General features: G+C 36.2%; 1 protein-coding gene across 1 annotated transcript; it reads left to right on the plus strand.

Moving 5' to 3' along the window:
* Positions 1-15,071: 15,071 nt before the first annotated feature.
* Positions 15,072-16,280, plus strand: LOC131163383 (uncharacterized). Its single transcript, XM_058119978.1, has one exon. The coding sequence runs from the start codon at positions 15,072-15,074 to the stop codon at positions 16,278-16,280; it is 1,209 nt and encodes a 402-aa protein (XP_057975961.1).
* Positions 16,281-23,014: the final 6,734 nt, after the last annotated feature.

A 23,014-nucleotide genomic window follows, 5' to 3' on the forward strand; every position in this document is an offset into this window, starting at 1 on the left:
ATTACTTAGCTTTTGCAAACCGAGCATATACACTAGTTGAAGTGATTGACATATACTACTATTTGAAATATTTGAGACTTGCATGATATCTTTGTTTTGAGCATCTTGATTGAGAACATATTGAAATACAAAGATTGCTTGCTGGCACTCTCACGTACGTGTTACACTGATAGAAAATACCTTTGAGAGTTGACCCATTTAGACCACACTGAGCTTACATTTTAAATCATCTGTGGTGTATGTGATTGAACGCATTTGGGTACAAATCTTATTTACGTGAAAGCACTTTCATATTGTACCATTTGATTGTAATATCCGAGTGATTCTAGGCGTGGCTTGAGGGGGCGGTAATCCATCCCAATAAGGATTAGTGTAAAGGTTGAGGTCAGTCCTGTGCTAATTGACCTAGTTTGTGAAGGTGCCACTTCACCCGTTTAAGTGAGCAAAGTATTGTGATAATCCTTGTGCTGGTTAGCCACGGTGGGGACGTAGGCAGTTGGCCGAACCTCGATAACATATCTGTGTGTCACCCTCTCTTTACTGCTTTCTGGTGTTTGTGTGATTAATTAAATTACTCTATTTAATTTCTGATATATTTATATTACTTGCACTAGATTGACCATAGGATTGTGAACATACTGCTGTTAGGAGGAATACCTAGGGGTTAAATTTGAAAAATACCAATTCACCCCCCCCTCTTGGGATCACGGTAAAGCTAACACCCTCCTCTGCAAACCCTATAATCACTGTTTAGAGTTTTATTTCAAGTAGAGCAATAATGCTTGTCTACGAAACAGTAAAGCATGCTAATGGACACGTGTCCCCGACTAGATTTATTTGTTGCATCCCCTTCCCCACGCAATGCTAATACCTCATTGAGTCATTGTGTAAATCCCCCATAAACTAATCTCATGCTGCGTTCCAGAGCATGCATTTTACATCTTAAATTTAGATTTAAATAGACTTTAATAAATTTCAATATAATTTTATGCTCCTCATGTTTGGAGACACTTTGGACTTGAATTTACATTGAATTTGAATAAAATGTAATATCAAATTGTATTAAAATATGTCCAAATCCATTCAAAATGTTCGAAATCTATGCTTTCAAACGCAACGTTACATTTTTTATTATTGATATTACTACCGTACAAATTATGTAATATGCACGATTATGAAATTTTTGCGAATTTGTTATATCATATAATTATTTTTCCTGATTATACTTAGCGCCAGCTCTCCTCGATTTGGTATAATAATTTTTTTTTATGACTCTTAATTTGTAGGATTCGCGGCTGTCATAACATCAGCACGATGTCATTCATGCATGCACTATAGTCATCAGATGCAACTTTTGACTATTTCTTTATAATTTTTATTGTTATTTGAACAAATAAAGTTTTTGTATTTTAATTTGAATTTGTACTAGTATTTGTATTTGAATTTTGAATATTTTTAAATAATTTTTGTTATCTAAACATATGTTATTTTTTCATTTTAATTGAATTTGTATTTAAATTTGAAATTTTGAATGATTTACAAATTTTGTAATAATTATGGTTTCAGTTTATGTATTCGAAAATGTATTATAGATTTTTATATAAGAATTCATAACTAAAAAAAATTAGTGTTAAAAGGTTTTTTTATTTTTCTAATTATTAATGAAGGATTCAAATTCATCACTATTACCTTACTATTAGTGACGAATTTGAATCCTTCACAAATAATTTACTTTTAGTAACAAATTTTGGATTCGTTAATAATACCATGCTAGTAGTGACGAATTTTTAATCCGTCACTAATACCACTTCTATTAGTGACAAATTTCTAATTCGTCAATAATATCATACTAGTAGTGACGAATTTCTAATTCGTCACTAATATTGCTTCTATTAGTGAGGAATTTTGGATTCGTCAATAATACTATGCTAGTAGTGACAAATTTCTAATTCGTCACTAATATCCTACTAGTAGTGACGAATTTTTAATTCATCACTAATATTCCTACTATTAGTGACAAATTTCTATTTCGTCACTAATATCCCTACTATTAGTGACAAATTTGAGTTAAGCCGTTCTATACTATATTATGACGGTGTTAGGGTTTTAGTGACGGATTATATTCGTCACTAATACTCCATTATTAGTGACGAAAGTTGAATTCGTTACTAAAAGTTAGTAGTAACGGCACATATAGCAACTATTTTAAAACCGTCACTAATAGTCATGAATTCATCACTAATACACTATTAGTGATGAATTTATGACTATTAGTGACGGATTTGATCCGTCACTAAAACCCTGATTTTTTGTAGTGAAATACCTCCTCCATAACTCAGATTAGTAACTTTAATTAACTCTAAAATTCTCTCTAAAGCTTTGTTAATCAAAGTTCTCTTAAACTAATCTTTATTACTAAAATCATTTCTTTGGGGCAATTTTTTCAAACAAATCTCTCAAACTCTCTTCCATTCTTTTATTTCAAAAATCTTTTTGAAGAGAGTACATTTATTTTTAGGCATTCATATTGTTGATCCATAGTTTTTACTCTCACTTAACTTTTTTTTTGAAAATCATCTTTGAGAGTATTGCTTGAGTTTCTCCTAATTATTTTCATTATAAATATTATTGGGAGAAATTATTTATAGCACAAATATTTTCTTGAACTTAAAATCTTAGATTCTCCAAATATTTTATTTGCAAAAATCTTTGTTGGAGAACATATTTATATTATTCACATATATTTTATTTGTGCATTAACTATTTGAAAAACACTCTTACTCTACTGAGCTTATTTCATATAATAAGAGGGTATATGTATTTGAGCTTTAATGATATACATCTCTGCTTGTATTTAGAAGCATGTTTATATATATGAAAAATATTTTTATTGTATCGGTTGGGTTCAGCCCGTTAATTAAACTGGGGAGTCTTAGCCCTATAAGTGAGACCAATTAGGTTCATCTTAGGAGATTGAACTAGGGAGTTTCTGCCTCGTAAATGAGACAAGTCGGGCTCAGCTTTGTAATTGAGTTGGGATTTACCTCGCCCCATAAGGAGAGGTTGTAACGGCTTCTACTCTGCTCGTTTATGTGAGTAGAGTTAGTGTAATCCTTGGGGGGTATGCCCAAGGTGAGGTCGTAGGATGGTTTGGCCGAACCTCAATAACAAATATCGCGTGTTACTCTCTCTTTATCTAATTTATATTTCCGCACTTAAGTTTCTGTATGTGTATGTTTGTTTATTCACGATTACAATTATTTAAATGCACACATTTAAATTAAATGAGATTTACTACGCACGTGTATGACTAAACTCATTGTTTAATTATTTTGCATACATGCGTGTGCATTGAATGAGATATGATTTGTAGTGAATCGACGAAATATTTAAATTAACCAAAAAAATTTTAAAACCCAATTCATCCCCCCTCTTAGGAGCACACAAATTCCAATACTTTTACTTTTTTGGAAAATTTTTTTAATTTTTTCATAAATTAGTAGTGGTCCATGCAATGCATGAGATACTTAACTATTTAATTTTTAAATATTGTACAAAATATATATATACATATATATATATATATATATATTCTATAACTTTATTAGTGAAACATTATTATAAAATTTTTAATATACAAATAAATATAAATTATAAACATAATTTATTTTTGCTATTTCTTATTATATATCAATAGTTAATTCTTTTGTTGACTTTTTGAGTCCGATCTCTGTTTTGATATTGACAAAATACAATGAACTTATGTGTATTTAGCATGTGAACAGGTTCATAATTGAGATCACACATAAGGGACAGGGAGAATAGAGGTTAAGACGGATAATACACGTACACCTGACATACTCCATAAAGTGAAGAGTAAGAAGATTAAAGACATTTATTTTTATTATAATTGCATTTAGTTTCCGAGTCTATAATAATGGTCTGTAATATTTGCATATCATGCATGATGGGATGTATATGCTCAAGATACTTTAGAATGACCATAGGAATCATCACCCATATAGCCTAAAATGTCTTATGCTTATTCACATTGGGATGATGAAGCGCAGAGACCAAAACAGGAATAAAATGCACATTGTAAGCAATCTCGGTTGACCGAACCCTAAGTAGTATAAAAGCCTCGGTCAACCGAACTGACTAGAAGTCAACATATTGACTTTGCTAGGTCGATCGTTCTGAAATGAACGTGCTTATTACGCTCGACTGAACTTACACATGTTTGACCCCCAACAACTTGGTTGACCGAACCATTAGTTCAAAATTGCCTTGGTCGACCAAACCTTAGAAAATAGTCAAGTGAACTTGCCTTGGTCGACCGAACCTACCAAGGGTTCGAAATCGTCTTGAGATGGTCGACCATATCTTCAGTTCAAAATGGCCACGGTCGACCGAACTCAATAATATGGTTGACCGAACCTTGAATATGGTCGACCGAACTTATCGGGTTGGTAATATTTTTACCACAGTAAATCAGGGTTAATTTTCGTTAAACATAATTAAATAATTTCCAAAATACTTTATATATCCCCAACGGTTATATTAATGTCAACTCTATATATACCCCATCATTTGTCATAATCAGTAAGAGATTAATATATAGATTAGCAAAATTTTCTCTAAAAATTTATTGTGCTAAATATTTCATACTCCCATTTTTTACAAGCATATTGCCAAAATCTCTTTCCCATACTCATTTAGTTGCATATCTTTGAGAGAGATCATTTCATCACATTCATTTTACAAGCTTAAACTCTCCCACACTAGCATTTGATTGTGTATTGATTTTTGAGAGTAAGCTAAAGTTTTTTCATTGTATTTTCATTCATAAATAAAGTTTGTGAAGACTCTTCATTGGCTTTAGAACTTGCATCCTTATTACAAGTTTCATAACCTTGTTTTGTGCTTTGATAAAATCATTTTTACCAAACTTAAACCCTAATATCCATTGTGCTTGATATTTGGAAAATATTTTTGAGACACTTGCTTAGGATTCTAGAGATGCTTTGAATATTCATATTGCAAATACATTATCTTAAAATCAAAGGTCTCACTCTCCCATATACATATTGACACGCGTATTGTTGAGAGTTAACACATTGGTCAACAAAATCTCACTTGAACTTAATATCTTACCATTCGTGAGTGCATTATTACATTGTGCGTATAGTGGTACATATCTGCTTAGTGTAAGAAGCATACTTATTTGTACGAAAAATTGAATATCTGTTGTATTCTCAATGTGTGGTTGAAAGAGGGAGACTTGTCTTGTGAAAAGTCCCGAATTGCTTAAACTCGATTAGGAGAGCACCGGACTAGTTCAAACCTGGTTAGGAGAACTAGGTGTACTATCTAGATAAGGTATTGTATTAGGTGCCGCTCCACTCGTTAAGTGAGTCATAGTGTAATCCTCTTACTTGTGAGCTTGAGGCAGGAATGTAGGTAGTATTGGCCGAACCCCAATAACATATATGGTGTAGCTTTTATTTTTCCGCACTTTCAATTTTAGCACATGTATGTTTTATGTTTGATTTATTATATGCAATACATGTGTTTGATTATTTGAATATTTAATTGAGTTTATGATTATATAAAAACACCCTAAGCTTGTGTAATACTGTTTGTGGAATTTAAATTTGACCTACGAGAAAAGTTTTAAATACCCAATTTTCCCTCCCTCTTGAGAATATACTAATTCCAACATCCTTAATTTGATTTGATTAATTAGTCTATAAACAAATTACCAAAAACATAGTTTAATATCTAAATAAATAACAAAAAATATATCCATATCATGCTGTCAACTACTAATTATAAAGAAAAGTAAAAAAATTAAATTGATTGATTTAAGATATATTTTAAAAAATATATATAATTAATCTATGTGCCTATCAAACTTTATTGAATGTCTTTCGCTTTGAAAAGACTTAAGATATATTTTTTAAAAAATATATAATGAATTTATGTGCCTATCAAACTTTATTGAATGTCTTTCGCTTTGAAAAGATTCCAATATCTTAAATTGTGTGAGATATGAAAGTGAGTGTATTATTTATTTATTTAATTATATGAAAATGTTTTGAATTATTCTTAAATTTTTGTTTTATTTTTAATTTAAAATTACTTAACATTAATATTGAGGTTTTTTTAGACTAAAGGAGCCTCTTATTTTGCTCTTACAAAATATGTGGGTATATATATATATATATATATGTGCCCGTATGTATATATATAGTATAATGATTCAAAATATAAGAATTCGTTATTTATAATTGAAAAATGGACACAAACACACACACACACACACACACACACACACACACACACACACACATATATATATATATATATATATATTGAGTATCTATAGAAAATAAAGAGTGATACAAATCTTGAAATAATTAACATCTTCCTTAAATTTTTTTAAGAGTAAAATCCAACCATACCTTTTGAGTTTTTTGAATATGATATTTCAACTCGTGAATTTTCAAAAACTATCAAAATAATTATTGAGATTTAATTTTATAAAAAAGTCCTTTCCCTAGTCAACAATTAATTCTAGTGAAATAATTAAAAGAAAATGATAAATTTACCTTTTGATTCAGTTAATAAGATAACTTAAAAAAATAATATTATTTTAATAAATTAAGTTAGAAAAATTTGTTAGTGAAGTATAATATATTTTAAAATTGAAACTTATAAGTGAATCACACACCTAGTTTTCAAGTTGACTAGTCTAAGTGGTCTACTTGGTTTGGGTCAACTAGTTGACAAAAACATGACAATATAATTAAATTATTATTTTAAAATATAAAATAAGTAAATAAATCTAATAATTTACAAAAATACTTAGATAGTTATATTGTTCTAAAATATTTGTTATATACAATTTTCATCCAAATTAAATGATTAAATATATCTTTAAAAAATAAAATATAGTTTAAAAATCAGCTTGGATCGACCGGTTGGTTGAGTTGTGGCTCACTTCTGAGTATTATTGAATACCATATTTAATAACATAGCAAGTTGGATAAAATTAAGAAAAAAATCAATAAATTGACTTGAACAATGATCAACCAATAAATATACATATAAATATTTTTTTTATCAATTTAGCATTCATATTTTACACGTAGGAGAACTAACATTCAAATTTATAAATTTAATTTATGAAATATGAATTTTAAAATTTTAGTTCTTTTTTTTAACACTATGTTTGATAGGTTAGTTGAATTAAAAAAAATATTGAATTATGTTTTTTATAATATATTTAGTAATTAAGTTTTTATAAAATTACATTTCACAAATATTTTATAGCATTATAATTACTAAGTATTTTTTATGATTAATTAAAAGTTTTTTCACATATTTTTTTTAAATTGAAATAATCATAAAATTATTTTATCATATGGATGTCAATATTGGTTGATCTAAAGCAATTGAACCAGTTGACTCAAGAATCAGTTACATTTCTAATTTGGTTTTAATTCCTAAGATATTAATACTCATAATTATTCTTAATTTAGTTTATTAAATTGATATTATTTTAAAATATCATTTTATTAAGCGCAAAATTTATTTTTTCATATATACTTAACGCTTGACTAACGATTAATTAACAGAAGGATTATTTTGTCGATAAAATTAAACTTTAAGGGGATTTTTTTTTATAGTTTTAAAAAACTCAAAAGATGGAATGTCATACTCAAAAAATTGAGGGTGATGTTAAAATTTACTCTTTCTTTTATGGGCAAAAGATATTGACCTCTCTTGAGGTATGAGAAAATGACACTAAACATTTTCTGAGATTTCAAAATTTTCAAAAACCTCACTTGGCTTTTCAAAATTTTTACAAATCTCACTTGAGGTTTGCTAAAAAGAAACTAACACCCTTTATATTTTGTAAAAAGAAAAAGTTTTATGGTGTGTATGTATCTCAAAAATTAAATATTTGGGAAAATTTTTGAGAGTAAGACTGTAAATGAGCTGAGCCACTTGTGAGCTACTTGGTGTTCGACTCGATAATGACTTGCTCGAACTAGTTTATTAAGTTAAAAAAGCCGAACTTGAGCTCAAATTTTGAACTTGTCAACTAAACAAGTTGAGTTCAAGTTGGTTCATATTCTATTTGTTAGGCTCATGATTCGGCTCGTTTATTAACTCGTTTACTAGTTCATTAGTAACTCGTGAACTAACTCGATATTAGAGTCTTGAACTAACTCGTTGTCAAACTCAGTATTAATTATATTAAATATTTGATTTCAACTTTTTTACTTTAAAATACAATTTTCTCAAATAATATTTATTATTTATTAATTAATTTAATTAGTTTATTGACTTAGTTCGTTTATTAGTTTGAAACAAGTTTCAATCGAGCCAAGTTTGATTTTGAGCTTGAGCTTTAGCACAGCTCGTTTATATGTGAAATAACCTTTAGTTGAGTTGAGCTTGAGCCAACCTCATGTTATATATATATATATATATATATTGTAAACTGTTAGGAACCTGTTAAGCATCCTGATCAAAGTGACACCAAAATTTTAGTGTGGTTTGGTCAATAACAACCTACGTCCACGGAGGACATACTAAATATTCACTATCGTAGGAAAAATTACAACTCTCACACACACACACACTCTCTCTCTCTCTTCCTCCCTTCTTCCTCTCTGTTCTTTCTGAGCTTCTCTCTGCTCTCTCTGCACTATATTTTACATCTTCCACAGCCCTCTATTTATAGGGCTTGGAATTTAAATCACAATTAAGATAAAATTAATCATGAATGGAAGTTATAATGGAGAGGTTTAATAGTGGTTAAATACACTGCGTTTCTGACTCAGCTCCTAACTTGTAACGCGTCTCCAGCTGTGTCTCCTGGCTCCAGCTCTAACAATCTCCCACTTGGAGATAGAGATGCCTCCTCAACCAGTATCATGAATAAATGATGTGCTCAAAATATGTCTTCAGACATGAAGACCAACTGAAGTTGAACACAATTTCAGCTTCTCTGTAGTCACCACCTTAGTTAACATATCTGCCGAATTTTTGTTACTTTGGATTTTTTCAAGTATCAACACACCGTCCTCTATCAGAGATCTGACGAAGTGGTAACGCAATCCAATATGCTTAGTTTTGGAATGAAATGTTGAGTTCTTCGCCAGATGTATCGCACTCTAACTATCACTGTACAAAACATTCCTTTCCTGCTTTAATCCAAGCTCTATTAACAAACCCTGAAGCCAAATCATCTCTTTACTGACTTCTGTCACTACTACATATTCAGCTTCTGTAGTGGATAAAACAACAATCTTCTGTATCTATGACATCCAACTAACAACTGTTGAGCCAACAGTGAATATGTACCCGGTGGTGCTTCTGCAATGATCAATCTCACCTGCAAAATTAGCATCTACGAATCCTCGGATTTTCAGATCACTTTTGTCGAAACATAGACACTTATCAATAGTGCCACGAAGATATCTCAAAATTCACTTTACTGCTTCCTAGTGTGTCTTCCCTGGATTTGACATATACCTGCTGATAGCTCCCACTGCTTGGCCAATATCTGGTCTGGTACCAACCATAGCATACATTAGACTTCCAACGGCTGAGGCATATGGAACCTTAGTCATGAAGTCATTCTCTTCATTTTTCTGGGGATACTGATTCTTTGAGAGTCATAAATGACCTGCCAATGGTGTATTTACAACCTTGGCGTTGCTCATGTTGAACCTCTATAAAACACGATCAATGTACTCTGACTGAGATAACTGCAACATGCCTTGTTCCTTATCTCTAGAGATCCGTATCCCAAGAATTTATTTTGCAGGACCCAAGTCTTTCATATCAAATTCCTCTGACAGTTGCTTCTTCAATTTCCTGATCTCTTCTATATCTAATCCTGCGACTAGGATATCATCAACATATAATAGTAGAATAATATAACTAGCATGATACCTTTTGAAGTAGCTGCAGTGGTCGACATTGCATTTCTGAAAATTGTTCCTCTGCATACAGCTGTCGAATTTCTTGTACCACTGTCTAGGAGCTTGTTTGAGACCAAACAAACTCTTTTTCGATTTGCATACAAGATTCTCTTTGCCTTTTTCTAAGAACCCTTCTGGTTATTGCATATAGATTTCCTCATCAAGATCACTGTGAAGAAATGTTGTCTTCACGTCTAACTGTTCAAGATGTAAACCCTCTGAGACAACAATACTCAGAACAGATCTGATGGTTGTTAGCTTCACAACTGGTACAAAAATGTCAGTGTAGTCAATTCCTTCCTTCTGCTCGAAGTCTTTAACTACCAACCGAGTCTTGTACCTCCTGGAGCTGTCATGCTCCTCTTTGATTCTATAAACCCATTTGTTGTGAAGAGCCTTCTTACCATTGGGTAACTTAGCTAGTTCCCATGTTTTTTTGGAGTTAAGAGACTTCATCTCATCTTTCATTGCAAGCTCTCACTTGCTCGCATCTCCTGCCTGACATGCTTCAACATGACATTTAGGTTCTCCTCCATCTGTAAGAAGTAAATGGTTCACATACCTTCTGTTTGGTACGTGCTGCTGAGAAGATCTCCTAAGCTCTGGTGTTGGAGTAGGAGGTGGTGGTGTAATAATCTGCCCTACAAGTTCCTCTACTTGAGGAATCTCGGTAGTCTTCTGAGGATTCTCTGTGTTCTGCTGACGTGTCCTTACACCTTCTAAAACATCATCCACATCTACAAAGGTTGTTTTAGACTCCATAGACTCGGTTGCGTGTCTATCCTTGTACATCATCTTTTCATCAAAAATCACGTCTTTGCTTCTGATCACCTTTTTGTTTTCATCATCCCAAATGCGATATCCAAATTCAACTCCACCATAACCGATGAAAGTGCATTCCCGGGATTTTAGATCCAACTTATTCCTGACATGATCATGTACATATACGACACAATCAAAAACTTTCAAATGTGAAAGTCTTACCTCTTTATTACTCCAAACTTCTTCAGGTAGACTGTAGTCCAATGGTACTGAAGGACTTCTATTGATCAAATAAGCTGCTGTGTTAACTGCTTTTGCCTAAAACATTTTTGGCAGGCCTGATTGCATACGCATGCTTCTGGCTTTCTCTGTCAACGTTTTGTTCATCCGCTCTGCTACGCCGTTGTGTTGAAGCGTACCTGGCACAGTTCTTTCCATTCTAATACCATACTCGTAGCATAATTTCTTGAACTCGGTGTCAACATACTCTCCACTGTTATCTGTTCTCAGCTTTTTGATTTTCAAACCAGTTTCGTTTTCTACCATCGCTTTCCAAATTCTAAAAGCATCAAAACACATTAGATTTATACTTCAGGAAGTAAACCCATACCTTCCGTGAATGATCATCGACAAACGTGACGAAGTAATGCTTTCCTCCTATAGACGAAATGGTTGTTGGTCCCCATACATCTGAATGGACTAGCTCAAGTCTCTCTTTCTTTGGGGTACTGATATTTGTCTAGAAACTGACTCTCTTCTGTTTCCCAAATATGCAATCCTCACATGTGTCAATTTGCACCGACTGTAAATCACTCAACTTACCCTTTGAGTGCATTACCTTGAGTCCTCTCTCATTCAAGTGTCCGAGTCGTTGATGCCATAAGTTGCTATCATCATTTCCTATAGCAACTGTAATAGACATACATGTATCAGGAGTTACATAAAGAGTACCACTTTTCTTACCTCGAGCAATTGTCAATGCACCCTTCGAAATCTTCCATTCATCACCCATGAAAGATGTGTTTTAGCCTTCATCTGCCAATTGACCGACTGAGATCAAATTCTTCCTCAGGTCTGGAATATACCTAACATCTCTCAGTTTCCATACTAACCCATTAATTTTGATCTTTATTATCCCCTTACTGGCAATGTCGCATGGTTGATCATTGCCCAAATAAACTTTATCGAAATTACCTGATGTATATCCCTCCAAGCAATCTCTGCTACAAGTGGCATGGAATGAAACTCCAGAGTCTAACACCCAAAACTCCTGCTTGCTCTCCAAAGAGCAGATCAACATCTCATCATTTTCGGAAGCAATATTTGCTTCTATCTTGGCCCTCGTCTCATACTCTTTCTTTTGACTTCTGCACTAGTCCTTGTAATGACCAGTCTTTTCACAGTTCCAGCACTCAATAACTTCTGTACTTTGGGAACCTGTGTCCTGCGTATCTCTGAGATTTCTGGATTTAGACCGTCTGGCCCTAGATCTGCCGCAGTTGTTTGATCATCCAAGCCTGTTTCCTCTACCTCAACTCTCCACGTTCAAGGCTGAACTCGAAGTGGAGCCATGGTTCGACTGCATTCTTATTTCTTCCGTCAAAATCATGCTAACGACTTCATCGTATACAAGCTTCGATTTTCCCGAGGAGCTACTGATGGCAGTAACGACACCATTCCAACTTTCAGGCAACTGATTGAGAATCAGTAGGGCCCGAATCTCATTATCAAACGTTATCCCGACTAAGGTGAGTTGATCAGACAACTCATTAAAGTTATTCAAATGCCTACTGAAACTTTTACTAGCAGATATATTCATCATAAATAGTCTTTTCATGAGATGTACCTTATTTGCAGCTGAAGGCTGCTCGTACATATTAGAGAGCACATCCATCAAAGACTTGGTGGATGTTATATGCTTGATATTGAACGCCACAGATTTCGATAACGTCATTCTGATGGCTCCGAGGGCTTTTCGATCAAGCAACTCCCACTCGTCCTCATTCATGGATGTTGGCTTACCCTTCAACTATAAGTGCAATTTCTTTCCAAACAAATAGTCTTTAATCTGCATCTTCCAAAATCTAAAATTGTCTCCATTGAACATTTTAATTTTTGAGCTCTTTTCATTCTACACTTTGATTCGCTAATCTAGAGATGGAATTAGCTCAAATGGATAGCGCGGTTGGATCCGAAATGATAAAAAACCTTAGAAACTATTCAAGTCGCTTGAAAAACGGACCCAAAACGACTCCGAAAAGCTCAGTCAAAGTTTGGTCAAATCTAGTTAAATTTGGTCAACTATGCTGACGTGGCAAGGGTGGGACCCACATGATGACGTGGTAGAGTGGGGCCCACTTGCTAACATGGCAGTGGGGTCCGCTTGTTGACGTGGTATCTCCAGCTGACGTGGCACTCACCTCGCTGACTTGGCCTTCGTTGACGTGGTGCTGAGGCGGAGGGTCAGACCCAAGTTAGGAACCGAACTTGGGTTGATCCGGTATGAGTTAGATTCCAGGTCGGGTCGAGGTGGATCGAGCGAGGAAGATGCGTGCAACGCGTGCAGCGCGTGAGGGACTAGTCACCAGCACGTGGCAAAGCGTTCTGCTCCGGCGGGGGATGTTATGGCGCGTGAGCCTTTGTTTGAACTTCGTTGGAGCTCCAGCTTGCACCCTTCTCTTTGTCTCAGCGAGCTGAATGCGATGGTGGCCTCAAAACGCATTTTTGATCAATTGGACAGAGCTTTAAATTTTAGGATCACTTCCGATTATACTTTTCTGCTCCAACCGGATTTTGATACCACTTGTTAGGAACTTGTTGAGCATCCAGATCAAAGTGATACCAAAATTTTAACGTGGTTCGATTAATAACGATTTACGTCCACGGAGCACACACCAAATATTCACTATCGCTGGAAAAATTACAACTCTCACACACTCTCTCTCTCTCTTCCTCCCTTCTTCCTCTCTGCTCTCTCTGCACTATATTTTACATCTTCCACAACCCTCTATTTATAGGGCTTGGAATTTAAATCACAATTAAGATAAAATTAATCATGAATAGAAGTTACAATGGAGAGGTTTAATGGTGGATAAATACACCGTGTTTCTGACTAAGCTCCTAACTTGCAACGCGTCTCCAGCTATATTTCCTGGCTGTCTTCTGGCTCCAGCTCTAACATAAACGAATCTAACTCAAACAAAAAACTTTAAACCCGAGGCGAGCTCGAGTTCACCTAGATGAGTTGAGCTTGAGCTTGCCATAATTTGGTTCTTTTGACTCATTTGCAATGTTATTTAGGAGTAAATAAATGAATTAACCTCAAACTATACAGGTAGACTCAATTGTGGCTTTATTTGAGAATTTTAAATTTTTTTTTAAAAAATCTCATCAAATTTTTAAAAATTTAAGGAAGATTAGTATTTTATGTGAAACCTCAACACGCTACTTCGATTCTCGGCTTAATGTAAAATTTTTTTTTTTTTACCGCACGAGCCAAGAACGTTAAATTCAATCACATCACAACATGTAATCTCGTGGGACCAACTATACCAATCAATACCAAAAAATAGGGTGGGCTATGCAACATATTCACGTGCCCACTCTGACGCCCCATATTAGCATCCTCTCTCTCTCTCTCTCTCTCTCATTATACAAACAGCCAAGTTGCATCGCATGCAAGGCAAAACTCCCAAGCAAAGGCTTAAATAAAGCAAGCCCCCACCTACATGATCGGACAACGTCCACCTCACATCGCTCTCCGCTCCGTCGATTCCATGGCATGCCCCCCATCCCTTTCTCAATAAACCCCATCCCTTCTCTCATTCTCACTCCAGCATCCCTCTCCTTCTCCGACCCCTTTCTCCTTTTCCCCAACACCCCCATCCCATTCTCTCCTCCCCCTTTCTCTCCTTCTCCGCCTCTGGTCTTTGGTGGTTGAGTTTCAGATGATCCGCTTCAGAACAACTTCTGGGTAATCCTCAAACGCCACTGATCTGGGTTGGTGAGGGAGATAACCGAAATCAAAGCCATGGAGGCTCAGCGCTTGAGGCAGTTGATGCTCCTCTGGTGTAGAATCCGAAGCACCCGAGTTGCCCTGGTGGGTGGAAACCACACCGCCGCCAGATTTTGCACTCGCTAAGCCGCTTCTTCCAACCTCCCTCGGTTGTTTTTTCGCTATCAGAATTCTCAATTTCCCTAGATTCTGCATCTGAGTTCTGCCCCGATCTTCGAATTGTTGATTTGATCTCTCGCTCATCGAGGAAAAATTGCGAATTTTATTTTGAATTCGCTGGTGGGTTTCAAGCCATGCATCGAAACAAGATTAAACCCCTGAGCCTGAACGGCGACGCCGTCGGGTTAAATTCCGATACCCTTTTGATCATTAAGTTTTCTGATTTCAAGATTTTGCGAGTGGTGTCGCGCTCTTTGTTCTTGACATTGGTTATTCTGGCATTGCCCTCGATCGGGTTCATTGCCAGTGGGCTCTCGGGTTCCTATTCCATTGTGTCCAATTATGGCTCTGCATCTGATTCGATCGATTTAGAGTTTCTGCAGGTGCTGTTTCGAAATGTGGCCGACGAAGGCCTTCTCAAAAGGGACGATAGTGCTCTATTTGTGAGCTCTGGCAGTGGGGATCTGGTGCGCAATCTGCAGATGCCCAACTTTAACGAAATTGACGTGGTTACGGAATCCGATTTGGAGCAGCAGAGCTCGATCCCAGATGAGACCTTCGATTTCGTGTTCACCTCGAGCTTCAGAGCTACAAAATTTGTAGATCGTGTTACTAAAATTGGCGGCGTTGTGGCCGTCCAATTAACCGACAATGCTTTGAATGCTTTCCAAGATCTATCCAATTACAAAATTGTCTATCTCCGGCGATTCAATTCCACCGTTGTAGCAATGAAGAAAACCGGCTCGTTACCGGAATTTATGGACTCCGCGGTCGGGCGACGGCTCTGCGGGGTTCCGCCGGAGGCAAAGAAAGAGGCGCTGAAGGCTTTGGAAGGCGCATTGTTCGAGCCGCCGAGACGGGCCTTGGCGAGCACAAACAAACACTTGGTGGGGAAAACCAAGTTCCTTGCCGACTTGTTGGGGAATTCCCTGGAAGGTTACCGGCGTCGAATTTTCGTGACCGTGGGCTCGCTGGAGGAAAACCGTGGCAGTTTGGAATGGTTTCAACAGAACTACCCAAAAGGGAATCAAGATTTTGAGCTGCATAATCTGAAGATAATGGTGGAAGAATGGAAGGCAGAAAGTGGAGTTTCAGATTGGTTGAGGAAGAATGTGAGAGAAGAGGAGTTTGTGGTGATGAAGGCAGAAGCAGAAGCGGTGGAGGAGATGATAGAGGGGAAGACAATTTGTCTAGTGGATGAATTGTTCTTGGAGTGTGTGAACCAGTGGGATGGCAGGGTGAATAAGAAGACGAAGAAGAGCAAGAGGGCTTACTGGGAGTGCTTGGCTTTGTATGGGAGGCTGAGGGATGAGGGGGTTGCTGTGCATCAATGGTGGGGATGAGACTCGAGAAGGGAGGCGTAATATATACATGGTTGGTCTATATTTCTATTTTTAATTCTGTTCAAGAAGAGTATGATGTGTGGAAGGTTATTCATGTGTTTAGTTGCCTTGTTGGGTCTTATATCTGTAATGAAGCGCAGTGTGTTTGTGTGTGATGCAAAGAGGGATTGGCTGTGTTCTGCCCTCTGATATTTTTTTCCGTGTCTTGGAGTGTCTGTGAGAGTCTGTTCCTTAAGTTTTAAAATAAAGCTAGGAGATGGAAAGATTGAGCGTATGAAGAGATTTTTCTCCTCTCCTAGTGATGATGGTATTGTAATTTGTGTTATGGTCTAAATACACAATGGTGTATTGGGAATGCGATGATGTTTTTTTAACTTTTGTGATATTATCAGAGGCATGTTCTTGGCCCTTTCTTTTTAATCAATGACAGGGATCTTGCTTAACTGGATATTATTATTGTTATTATGATGCTGATGATGTAGGCTAAGCTGTGGCATTAGAGCTATTCAGAATAGAAGAGCAGAGCACCTTGAGAATATAAAGTGCCAAATGATGACGTTGAAGATTCCTGCCAATTATAAAATTATAAAAGCAAAGGGTTGTTAGAATTATGGAGTATGGCATTATTTACAATTTTATATTGATTGCATGACTACGAGTAGGAGAAAAGGGTAAAATTTTGATTACATCACTGGTGGCTCCCATTAAATTTCTTCTTCTTCGGCAATGTTTGGAAAGAAAAATATGAAAGATTTTTTTTTAAATATTTGGTTGTAAGAAAGATTAATTTTTCTTAATTTTTATCAGTATTAGAATAAATTTATTTTTAACAGTACTTGGTATCGAGAGAAAATATAGTTGAAAATGAGTTTTCTTTTTATTTTTCTTTTTTTCTCTTTTTCCCAACTAAAATTCTTGATCCAAATGGACCGTTAAGGAACTGTGATAAACAGTGGTGAGTTAGGACCTGAAGTTAGTAGGGGTTCAGTCATTTGTGTCATGAACGAGTCAACTCTTTAAAATTTTTCTTATTTATTTTATCGGATTGAAGATTTTAAAGTTATTCATTCATAATCATGAACTTTATATTACGTTTTCTTTGCAAAATGCCTTTTCTTGGGAATTGATTAATTATAATTAGTTATATAAAAAAATGTTGTTAGCATAAAAAAATAATAATATTAAACTTTTTTTTATGAATCTATAACATGTAATAAATAAAGAATAATAATTCCCAAATTTCACCATGTGTATTTCTTTTTTATTACATGTTGAATAAAATAATAAGGAATATAAAAAGAATAATTATTCTTTCTACTCCCATTAAATTTTATTTTTATTAGAAGGAATTGTTATTCTGCAAACCAAATCAAGTATAACTTCAGTTTTTTACTTTAGGAGGAATTGGGAAGTGTTAACAAAAAAAAAAAAATGTCAAACTTTTCACTACATTTATTTCAAAAAATGGTATACTTAACAATTACCTTCAACCAGTTTTCATGTTTAGGAATCCCTTCATAATTGTTAGCATATCTCTCTCATACATCTCCCCAAAATACCTTTGTATATCTCCCTATAAAAGGATGACCTTGTACAATTTTTTTGTGTACAAAAAGATTAATAAAGCTTGTATTAATGATACTTCTGGTATTCATGAGCTTAAGCAATTTCTGTGTCAGTAGTTTGAAATGAAAGACCTCGGTTCTCTTCGCTACTTCCTTGGCTTAGAAGTGTCCCCTACCTCTGATGGATACTCCTTGACCCAAACCAAATATGCCTCTGATCTTCTCACACGTGCTGGTCTCACCGAATGTAAGATAACTGATAGTCTGCTGGAACCCAACATCAAACTTCATCCTACTGATGGGGAACTCCTTTCCGATGCCACTCGTTATCGGTAGCTTGTTGGGCGCTTGATTTATCTCACTGTCACAAGACCACACATTGCCTATGCGGTGCACCTTGTTAGCTAGTTTATGTCGGCTTCTCGTTCCGTTCACTATGCGGTTGTTCTTCACATCTTACGTTATGTGAATGGCACTTTATGTCATGGCCTTTTTTTTTTCCTCTTGCTCATCCTTGACTTTACAAGTTTATTCAGATGCTGATTGGGCAGGAGACCCTATTGATCGTTGGTCTACCACTGGTTTTCTTTTTTTACTCGGTGACTCTCTTATCTCTTAGCGGAGCAAAAAGCAAACTATTGTTGCTTGCTCTAGCACTGAGGTTGAATATCGGGCCCTCGCTGACACTACTTCTGAGCTTCTTTGAGTTCGTTGGCTTCTCCAAGATATGGGAGTTCCTCAACATTCGAGCACTCTGCTTTGTTATGACAATCATAGTGCTGTCCAGATCGCTCACAATGATGTCTTTCATGAACGCACCAAATATATTGAGATCGACTGTCATTTTGTGCGTCATCATCTTTAGGACGAGACACTTTGCCTCTTGTCCGTTCTTTCGGCTGATCAATTGGCTGATATCTTCACGAAAGCTCATCCACCTGGTCGTCATCGTGTTTTAGTTTGCAAACTCCAGATGACATCTTCGATGCCACCTTGAGTTTGAGGGGATAACAATAATAAACTTATTTGTGAAAATTTTTCCCTCTATATTAGTGACTAAACAATCATCATTTATTCAAGAATTCACGATTCAATATGGAAAAAGAAACAATTTACCTTGCGTTTGGCTTGAGAAATTGTCTATTCTTAAGAATAAATTAGTTAAAAATAGGTTAGCTATAAATACTTATGCAAAAAATTATGTTGATACTATAAATCAAATAACAATGCATGTGAACTTTTTATAGGTCCATAACAAAGAATAAAGGAATACTACTAGAAACTGAGTGGAGAGACATGATGTAACCCTAGTTGCTGTTGCGCCCTTGTCCCCGTGTTGTTCCCGTCGCCCTCATGCTGTTCCTGTCACGTTTTAGCGGCCAGAGGTGGCATCGGAACTAGTCTTGAGCGAGGACTTCGGCGAGAGATGATGGCGGTGTTGGGAGGTTGTTTATTGCTGTTTTCACTGGTTATGTTGCTGAGTTGCATTGTTGGGTTTTACCTTAAGATTTGTATGAGCATTTTTGCTTCGACTTTTTGATTTTGGATTTGGATCGATTGACGACATTGGGTTTTTTGAGATCTGCACTGGAAAACGTTTTGATTATCAAAATTGCATAGGGTTTTGCACCAAATCTATTTGCTGTAGGAAGTATATACAAGTTCCAAGGAGGAAAGGAGGAGTTGTGTAGTGTCTTCGTACAAAGCATCCTAGGGGTCGCAAAAAAACCCTAGCGTCTTCACCAGCGCCGCCATCTTCGCTGCGTTGAAGAACATGTCTGCCTCAGCGTCTTCGCTAGTGCCGCCATCTCTGCCACAACACGAGGAGGAGGAGGAGTCGAGAGTCGCTAAAACTCAAGCGTTGCAGCAGCGTTCTTAGTCTCTAGCATTGCAGCGGTTCTCGTCGGAGAGCAGTAGTGATGTTTTGTCTTCGGCATTGGCAGCGATTGTCTCCAGCATTACAGTGAGGAGGGTTAGGGCTGTGAGAAACTGAGATGGTGACAACAACAAAGTGGTGATGGCGAACTTGTGTTGGCGACATACGGTGACGGCAGACGTAGGTCTATAGGAAGGGACACCGCAGGTTGGTTTTTATTTATTTATTTATTTATTTTTTGGTGTTCAATATGGAAAACAGGTAGCCGCTAGACATGACTACGCTGTCTACAGTAGTTGTTACCGGAGGGTTGAGGGGAGGTGTCGACGCTAGTTTACGGGTTGCGGGGAGTGGTTTAGGGGATGATAAGGTCGAAAAGGGGGGAGGTTTCACTGGGGGAAAATCATTTGCAGAAGCCTTGAAGAGGCAAATTCCATATTAAAAATTCAAAATCCTATTGAGGAAACCAGAACTGATTAATGGGGAATTAGGTTTTGTTTTCTCGGATGTGGAGATGGAAAAGGCTGCTAAGGATTTGAAGTTTGCGTTGGTGCTTAAATTTCTTTCTGCAAGGCCGTTTATTGATGTCCTTCGGAGGCATATTATCCTCTCTGAAGTTCCAATGATAAGCTTTATAGACAACTATCATGCTCTGTTACATTTGGTAAATGAAAAGGACTACATTCATGCATGGGCACGAGAAGGAAGATGGGTGGCAGGGTGCCAATTTCGGCTATTTAACTGGTCCGTGAATTTTGACGTCAACAAGGAGCCATCAATCGCACCTCAGTGGATTTTCTTACTAGGTCTGCCTTTACATTTATATAGAATGAACTGTTTACAGAGTTTGGCCACTAGATTTGGTAGACTTTTGGGGACGGATAATGTCACATTATATAGAACACGAGCCACTGGTGCACGATTATGTGTTGAAGTGGATTTATAGAAGGATCCTGTGGAGGGTTTTCTGTTGGTGGTAGGACAAAAGCAGAATTGACAAAGAGTAATATATGAGAAGAGGGGTTTCCATTGTAATAAATGTTGTAGGTAAGGTCACACTGAAGTAGTATGCTGGTTTGGAGTTAAGCCTAAGGATAAAAGGATGGCAGGTATGAGGAATGAGGGAGATGGGATCGTTTGGAAAGAAGTGGGTAGAAAAGAAAATATGATAGTTGAAAAGAAAAGTCCTGGTTTGAAGATTCAGGATCTGAGGGTGGAGGAGAAGAAGGATGGAAACGTGAGTGGTCCGTCGAATGTGATTGAGAAAAATAAAGAAGTTGTGAATGAAGTTAATAATGTGGGTACTCAAAAAGTGGATGAAGTTAATTTGGTAGAGAAGAATAGTGGAGAGAAAGCCGAACGTTGTCAAGATCAGAAGTCAGGGGTGGTAGGGTTGCAGGTAGAATTGGGAGGTTGTTTTAGGACTACTTAGTAAATCAGAGTTGTTTATGGATGGGGAGGTGATTTTGGTGGAGGAGGTGGATGAAAGAGAGAGGGATGTGTAGGGTGTAGTGTGTAGGGATAATTATGATGTGTTATCCGAGGGAGATATAGAGGTTTGCATTGATACTAAAAAAGAATATTACTCTGATCTAGGTAATGTGACAATGGGTGAATCGGAAGGAAAAAATAAGGATGATGGGCAAGTGAGAAAGTCTAAGAGGGCTAAGGCAATGCCTCAAAAGTTGAACTTATGATTGAAAAAGTTATGCTTTGGAATATAAGAGGTTTGGGCACGTCAAAGAAAAGATTGAAACAAATTGTGAAAGATAAGAAAGTTTCGATTTTGACTGTTTTGGAACCTTTTTAAGATATTAAAAAGATACGAAGGTGGGAGGTGTATTTGCAATTTACGAACTTTTGCTCTTATGTAAAGTAAGGTGGGAAGATTTGACTTTTCTTGAAAGATGATTTTCAATTAAATTGGGTGGGTGCTTCAAATCAATGTCTGACAGTTTTGTTAACAGAGGATAGAGGCTCTCTGCTTTTTATTTTTGTATATGCTAAATGTTATCATATTGAGAGAAGAGATTTATGGGAACAGTTTCAAGGGATGTCGAGTTTTGATGTGGCTTAGGTTGTTATGGGAGATTTTAATATAATTCGGTCAAATGAGGAAAGGGTGGGAGGTCGACCTCGCTTGGATTATTGGACCTCAAATTCGAAGGAAGTCAATTTTAATGGTGTAACGGTCAACAAGGTTTGATGAGAAGTTGGGCGAAACTGGATAGGGTGCTGATTAATAATGGTTTTTTTTTTTTTTGTAACATACGGTGAAGCTAAGACATCTTTGTTGAAAGGAAATACTTCAGATCATTCTCCTATTATATTACAAATGTATGCGAGTATGGAGAGGTATGGGCCAGCACCTTTTAGATTTTGGAACATGTGGACGTCGCATGAGGATTTTTTGAAAATGGTTGAATCATCTTGGAGAGAACACATTGTGGCGGATTCAGGATTGTGTAAATTGGTGGGTAAATTGAAAAGGCTAAAACAAAGGCTTAGGGTGTGGAATAAATAGAATTTCGGTCGTGTTGGTGGTTTTATTCAAGAGTTGGAGGAAAGGGTGGAAAAATATGAGAATTTACTACAGATAGAGTACTTAGAATCAGTTGAAGAAGAGTTCCTTATTTCTAAGTTGAATTGGAGGTATGGTAAAGAAGGGAAGAGGCTAGGTTGGTGTGGCAAGCAAAGATGAAATGGTTGACTGATGGTGATCATAATTCAAAGTTTTTTCATGCGGTGATTACGAAAAGAAGGTGTAACTTTTATGTGAACTCAATGGTACTTCCTGAGGGTTCGGTGTTGGAAAATATGCAGATGATCCATGATGAGGCTGTGAATTATTTTGAACAATTCTTGAGGCAAAATAGTTCAGTGCAGAGGTCGAATCTGGACGGTATTATCCATTCAGTGGTTTCTGAGGAGTCTATAGGCCAGCTAAGGGAAGAATCGACTGAGGAGGAGGTTTATGCAGCTATTTCTTCTATTTCTATGAATAGTAGCCCGAGACCGGATGAGTTTGGGTCTTCTTTCTATATTACCTGTTGGAAGATTATTAAAAATGATGTGATGGATGTGGTAAGAGAGTTCTTCAAAGGAAATCTGTTGCCTCGGTATTTTTGTTCCTCTTACATAGTACTTATTCCAAAAGTAAAGGATCCTCAGTCTTTAGATAAATTTCGGCCGATAAGCCTTTGTAACGTAATCTATAAAATTTTCTCCAAAATCCTGTTGGTAAGCTTTCGTTGGTGATAGGTGATTTAATATCTTTAGAAAAAGGTGCTTTT

Source organism: Malania oleifera, chromosome 9 (assembly GCF_029873635.1).
Source record: "Malania oleifera isolate guangnan ecotype guangnan chromosome 9, ASM2987363v1, whole genome shotgun sequence".
NCBI classification, from domain to species: Eukaryota; Viridiplantae; Streptophyta; class Magnoliopsida; order Santalales; family Ximeniaceae; genus Malania; species Malania oleifera.